The following is a 7,341-nucleotide window of genomic DNA, read 5'->3' on the forward strand; positions in this document are numbered from 1 at the left end:
GACATCACTGTTGATGTCACAATGTCTATGCGTGACATCATCAGTAGGCATCAGTTCACTGGACATTGTATCATCACTGATGTCACTATTGACACGACTCTCAACAGTCATTGCTCAAGTGACATCACTGATGACATCATCACATCACTCACTGATCAGCGATGACATCACAATTGCTCAGTGATGTCATCAATATAGTAGTATAGTAGTAATATCCTGACTGTGTCAAGGATTTATCCAGCAGTAAACCGAGAGGAGGAGAAGAAGTAGTTTGTAGTGTAAGTTAGTTTCCACGGTCAGCTGTGCAGCATTCGAGGTGCAACGATGTTCGAGCAAACGTTCAAGAACTTCCGTATCAATTTCAACGCCTTGAACGAGAGGAGCACTTTCTCGAGCGGGGACGCGATGACAGGCCAGATCTTCTTCGACCTGACGAAGCCAACGAATATCAATTCAATAACGCTGACGCTGGAAGGCATGGCGAATGTCGCCTGGTCCGTAGATCAGGGAATGATCGCATCTGCAATGATAGAGTTCTTCAAAATCAAAAGCGACATCGTGCCAGAAACTAGAGCTACCAGTGGAGGCACACAACTTCAGCCTGGGACGCATGTGTACCCATTTGCATGTCAAATCCCCCAGGGAGACTTCCCATCTTCCTTCAGAGGGACTTCCGGTCAAATCGTCTACTACTTGACTGTGGCTATCCACAGGCCGTGGCATCTGTCCAAGGACTTTGTGACCAAATTGAAATGTACAAACCACATAGATGTCAACCAGCCAGAGCTGCTGGCCTCCCTAGCAGGCTCCAACAGCATGACGCTATGCTGTCTGTGGTGCGCCTCAGGTCCAGTCTCAATGAACGTCAGCCTGGGCAAGAAAGTCTTCGTCCCCGGTGAAACGGCCAAAATAACGTGCGAGTTCAGCAACGCTTCATCGCGAACAGCCACTCCGAAGGCCCGCCTCCTTCAGAAGCAGGCGTTCTACATCCACAACAGGGTCTACAGAGGCAGCAGGATCTACACCAACAGCTTGGCCTCCGACAGGGGCCGGCCTGTCAGCCCTCACACCTCCGACGTCTTCACCGAGATGACCATCGTTATCCCCAATGCCGTCCCGCTCACCATCGCTAACTGCAGCATCCTCAAAGTCATTTACACTATCGAGGTGCGCCTTTGTGTGACAGGTTCCTCTGACCTCACAGTGCTGTTTCCCATCATCCTGTGTGATATCCCTGCATCAGTGTTTGGAATAACGCCGTTTAAAAGAACGGCGTTAGGTAACGCCGTTATTTTTTCAGTAACGGGGTAATCTAACTAATTACTCTTTCCGTCGTTACAACGCTGTTATCGTTACTGAACGCTAAATGCGGTGCGTTACTATGAAATAAACTACTGAGTAAACTACCCGTAGCCTACACTAGTGTTGTCAAGTGAGGAGACCGGGTGGGTTAACATAACGAGATAAACGATTATGATTGGCTAAGGCAGAGTCATGTGTTTCATGGTAGCCAATCGGAGCCAGTGTTACACACGAGCCAGGAGTCAGGACACAGGCGACACACACACACACACACACACAGACACACCAAACAGATTCGAGGAAGCAGCAGAAATGGCGAGTCCGGAGTAGAGAGCTGCGCGGGCCTGAAATTTTCGGCCCGAGCCCTCCCCGGCCCGTGACATGCAGACCCGTGCCCGATCCAGCCCGTTGCGAGGCCCGAAGCCAATATTACGATATAATGACACATCTCTCCCTCTCTGTTCCGCGTGCTGCGTCGCCGCGCGGCCGTCCTGCGCAGCCTCTCTCTGTCTGTCTCTCTATTTGACTCTCTCTCTCTCTCTGTGTTCGGGAGCTGTCCGCTCGCTGTACATGGACGGACACGGCACAAACCTCTCTATCTCTCTTCGGGAGCTGTCTAAAGCTACTAACGTCACGTGAGGGTCTGTGTGTGGCTGGGGGAGTGTCTGTGCACTCCTCCTCTTTGTCTGACTGTGCGAGTCAAGCGAGTACGCTAATACAACATTATTTAATTGAATTATTGAAACGGCCCGACCCCGGACCTATTAATTAAAAATAAATAAAAAACAAGCCCGGCCTCGGCCCGTTTTGGTCGGCCTGACGGGCCCGTGAGGGTACCCTCAGGTTTGCAGCAATCCATGAAAATTTGGCATTTTCAAGGTGGAGATAACGCAAATAGTTACTTTTATTATAGAGTAATTCAGTTACTAACTCAGTTACTTTTTGGAACAAGTAGTGAGTAACTATAACTAATTACTTTTTTAAAGTAACGTTCCCAACACTGCCCTGCATACACTTGTAGTTAGAGATGCTGCGATTGAGATTTTTCAATTCCGATCCGATTCCGATATTTTAGCCTCAAAACCGATCCGATTCCGATCAAATTTCGATACCCGATTCGATACCGATTTCGATCCGATACCGATACAGCACATATTTAAGCCTCTCTATGCTGTCTGATAGCTAGCAGGCAACAAACATTTTTAGCTTTACTTTTTAGTACTGATTTTGTAGTCTGGAATGTTAAATAAAAGATTAATCAAGTGATATTACTCAAACAGAGAACATACATTACAGCTGTGTGTGAACCTCTGAACTCGCGTGCATGTAACACCGCTCTCCTCAGAGTGAAGTCAGGATCCTGGTCAACCCAGTGCGCAGTCAGACTCAGTAAAGACATTGGACTAACGTCTGAACTCCAGATGTCGGTCGTGAAACTAACTGCATTTGCACTTCCCAAATATGTAGACAGGAAACTTCTCACCTCTTTATAAATCTGCGGGATGGCTGTGTCAGTAGTCGTGTTTCCATTACCCTCAGAAATGCGCAAAATCTAAATATCGCAATAGAAATTGGGTAGCAGAAAGACGAGTGTTGTGCAAAAGCGGAGCCGGGAAAAATAGATAATGTGTAATGGCAGAAATCGGTCCATGGTGACAGGCTGCCTGTGCGCGCATTTGAGCGGCGAGATGAGGGGATGAAAAGCACACAATGGTGCGGTGGTGCTGTCTGAAGTGAATACAGTGACTGAGTAATACATTACACACGTTTCAGGTGCAATGTTATAATTATAATACACAACATTCCGATATTGCACCATATCAGCCTTTCCCCCCCTCCTCCCTCTCTAAATCGGACGAGTTGTATTAGGCTACATTTTTTCCTGTGCCTGTCGCGCTCACTGCATTCACCGCAGCCAGCAACGTTGCAGCCACTCATTTTCTTTTGAATTGATAATCAGGCTCGTTTACATGCGTTGTAACTTCATGTCCATTGGTTGGATTTGAGCATGCAGGGGACGGGATATGGCCATATGGGGCAGATGCCCGTGCGTAATCACTGTGGCAGCTGCTGGTAACGGGGAATTGCGTTCAGGTGTGTGCGCCGTCAGACCAAACTCAACTTCAATGGAAACGCCTACAAGTCGCAATTGTACATTGTCGAAGTTGTAGAAATATCGCAATTATTTTGCGAAAAACTGTAATGGAAACACAGCTGATATAACTCTCGCGTGGTGGGTGCCCGATGTCACAGCATGTGCATGGAGCTTTCTGGCGCTGTGTTTTGTTGACTTTGAACGGCGATATCATTATCGATGCTGTTGCGCCCGGGGGGCATACTTTTATGCTGTTTCATATTATTGCATGAAAAGGTGATTTGGTGTGCATTTGTCTAGTGTGCAGGTCCTAACCCTAATTTACAATTTAGACTTTCAGCCAACGCTCCTATTCAAAGATTTAAAGTGAGTGAGAAGTGTCTTGCTCAAGGACACCTTGATAGCAAAAGTGAGTGAGCATACTGACTTACTGGGCTTGAATCTGAGTCCCTCTGGTTCTGGGACGGTCTCCCTAACCATAAGGCCATCCTACCACGCGGTGCCACCCCACCCACTTTAACTGGGTGTCAAACAGCTTGATGGTGCACTGCAACCGCTTCTAATGCTAATTTGGAGCGTTCAGTATGAGATGGCTCATCGCAAGTGAAGGAATTTAACTGCCTGCGAGACAATTTCATACTCCAGCTACCTCCGAAGCTGTTTCTAAGTCATGTCTAGATGACTGTGAAATCATTTCTTGGCATCTGTCTGCCTGGAAGGCAGGTCTATGTCAATTTGCACACGTTATCATTTAGTGCCAACTCGGCCTATATCTGCAGCATGTCATTCTTCTGTGTTGAAGGGTTCCTCTCCGGTGTCAAACCTCACAATTCCTGTGCCTGCTAACATGATAGAATGTCATGTTGAGTTTATTCAAAAGTGCGCTTTTTTACATTAGACAGTATAGTTTTTCTATGGGAGAGGTAAACTGGACTGATTTCTTCAACTCTGTCAGGCCCTTGCACTGTGTTCAAAATATGTAATGTCATATAGGTCCCTATCATTGCATCGGCGCTGTTTCTAGGCCGAGCGCCTGGCGCAGCGCAAATCAGTGGGCGTGGACCAGCGCACTTGATATCGTCGTGCTGGCGCTACACGCAGCCTAAAGCATTACAACCACGCCTTTTAAGCGTAAAATTATGCACCGTCATGCTCATTGGATAACTGCAATAAACGAATCGCACGCTCGCCTTTTTAGCTCCAATTCCAGTGATCCCGCAAAACCAGAAGAAAGCCAAACGCTCTGCCCCCCCCCTCCCTTCATCCAGTCTGTCTGTCTGCATTATAGGCTATTATTCCATATTATTATGCTTCTCAAACCAATCTAACTGCAGTTTCAATACTGCAAGCATGTAAATACGCTACACTATAGCAAGATCAAAGTGAAAAGAATGTTCTAAATGCATCAGCTAGAAAAATATAGCCTATCCCTATATGATGAGATTCATTTTATATTGGTGAAAGTTTGTCCAGAAAGATATCGTTTTCTCTCCCCTGCTGCAGGTAGAATGATGCACATAAATATACCCTACATTATGTAAAGTCATTGCATAAATGTGTTTTTATTGTAAAACTAAATGTGAAGTAGGGCCAAGTTACAGCGCGTTCCGCTGTCACTTATCTAAATCACGTTAAACCCACAAGGGGTATATATAGGCTCAAGAGGACATATATGTTTCACATAGGGTGGTGTTTCATTTCGATGTTTTATTTGGTCCAATATTGAAATGTTCTACAATTGCAGGTTGTCTTACCATTACACATTATTTTAGATCTACCTTTTATATCTATTTCGGCTCATTTGGTTGCTATTTAGTAGCGAAATGGAGGACCCAATTGCATGCTGGGACATTCACAGGCAGTAAACTTACAACTGCTATTTCCTATGGGAAGCTGGGTGCTGCAATGTGTTGTGTCTGTCTGAGCGAGGGAGTCAGAGAGAGAGAGAGAAGAGTGACAGAGAAGAGGCAGAAGAGCACTGGCGCACTGAATAGGCCTGGTTTCAGAGAGAGACAGAGAAGGGTGACAGGGGAGAGGCAGAAGAGCACTCCTTGACACTGGCGCACTGAATAGGCCTGCTTTTCAAAGGCGCAAAGCGCTAAATGTAGGCCAGGTGCGAAGATATCAGTAGGCCGGTAGTTAGCGCCGACACGCCCACTTTGGCCCATTCTGGGACTGCGCCACGCCTATTCGGCCTAAAGCGCATTTGGCAGCGTTAAGCCATATTGATATCGTCCCAAAACAGGCGCAAGGCACGTTTTTTTGCGTTTAAGGCCCGTTTTAGCGCTGAAGACCTGTGGGAGAATAGGGCCCATAGTGTTTATATATCAAATATTAAACAAGAACATGTGAAAAAAAAAAAAAAAAATAGTAGTAGGGCGGCATAACACGGCTCCTGTGTGGACTCTCATGCATGTTTCAGGGTTGTAGATTAGCTGCAACTTTTACCACAGACTGAGCATTTAAATCACTTCTCTCCTGTGTGAACTCTCATTATGGGCCTTCATGTTTTCATTTCGACTACTTTTACCAGACTGAGCATTTAACCTTGTACCCCACTCGTCCATCTGATGGATATTTCTGACATTCGCGTGGCTGCCGTTTGGACATTTTTGGACCAAATGGTCTGAAATTAAGGCTAGGTATTTTTTTTGGGGTGTTTAAAAAGGTCATCCCTAGAGGGACACATTCTACCATCCAAAAACCCTGATGTGAAATTCCACCTGTCTTTACCATTAAGTTCATCAGATGAACCCATTGACTTACATTATAAACACTTTATTGGTACTCCCAGCAAATTTTCACAAAAGTAATGGATTTGATTTTATTCTGCTCTCATCCTGGACCAAATACCTTGAAATTTGACGTTGAAAAGAGATTTTGGAGTTGGTTGAAAATTTGGGGGAGTTACATGGTCTCAAAGTCCATTGCATAGTTTTCCCATTGGTTTCAATGTTAATTTTGCACAAAAACAAAAACAAAATTTTACTCCCAGCTAATTTTCCAAAAAAATCATCATTTCCTTGATGTTACACATCTCACCTTGACTCAAGGGGTCAACATTTTAGTTTCTACTGTGTTTGGCTATATCCCCCTATTCCCCGTTTTGTCATAGCAATCAATTCCATGCAGTTTACACGAAATGTACAGGAAATTGGTTCCTATGCCAAAGATGGGAAAATATTAGAAAACGGTGTCAGTGATGTCATCAATATGTGACATCACTGCTCCTGCTAGGAGGTATGACATCAGTGCAGGTTAGTGATTCCACTTATGATGTCATTAGTAGCTTTCGGGTCCGAAGCCCAATGGATTTTGGGGAACAGGGCCTTTAGGTTTTTACCATTGCATTCCAAAGATAACACTACTAGATTGTTCATTTTCTGTCATTGCATCTATGCTATAATAACGATATGTGCTGCTGCGAATCAGAAAATAAGATATTTACAAGATGTAAATAGATAATTTCAGATTCCCCATTTTCCTCGTTTTCAGGTCGCAGTTCAAAACAAATGATCGTTCAGTGCAAGGGCATGAAACCGAACTCATCAGGGTGACAATTATATTTAAAGCTGGAAATAAGGTGCAGGTTGTAAAAAGACTGAATTCTCCTCTAAGCCTTATAGCGTTAAGTGAAATACAGGAAAACAGACATTCATAATGAACATAGACTAGCAACCGCTGGTGTATAACAACCACAAATGACTGTAATTGAAGAGAACTGGGGGGAAAGGAAGCCAGAAAAATAAGCAATGTCCTTATGTCCCTTCGATATCAACCATAAGTAAACTAAACCAACCCATCCAACCTATCTGTTGTTACTGCCGAAAAGTCACTTATTGCTGATTTATATAGAGCCACTGCATGAAATAGGCCACGCCCATCACGGGGGAAAGCTCTCCATTCACTTCCATGCACCAGCGTCATATTCCTTGAATTAAACA

General features: G+C 44.9%; 1 protein-coding gene across 1 annotated transcript; it reads left to right on the forward strand.

Annotated features, from left to right (window-relative positions):
- Nucleotides 1-324: 324 nt before the first annotated feature.
- On the forward strand, nucleotides 325-5,827 carry LOC310784835 (arrestin domain-containing protein 3-like; the record flags this gene model as incomplete). The annotated part of the gene is made up of 2 exons (XM_083645874.1): nucleotides 325-1,279; nucleotides 5,820-5,827. The coding sequence occupies 2 exons, from the start codon at nucleotides 325-327 to the stop codon at nucleotides 5,825-5,827; spliced, it is 963 nt and encodes a 320-aa protein (XP_083502000.1).
- Nucleotides 5,828-7,341: the final 1,514 nt, after the last annotated feature.

This window comes from Poromitra crassiceps (assembly GCF_964638095.1).
Source record: "Poromitra crassiceps genome assembly, chromosome: 11".
In the NCBI taxonomy this organism is placed as follows: Eukaryota; Metazoa; Chordata; class Actinopteri; order Beryciformes; family Melamphaidae; genus Poromitra; species Poromitra crassiceps.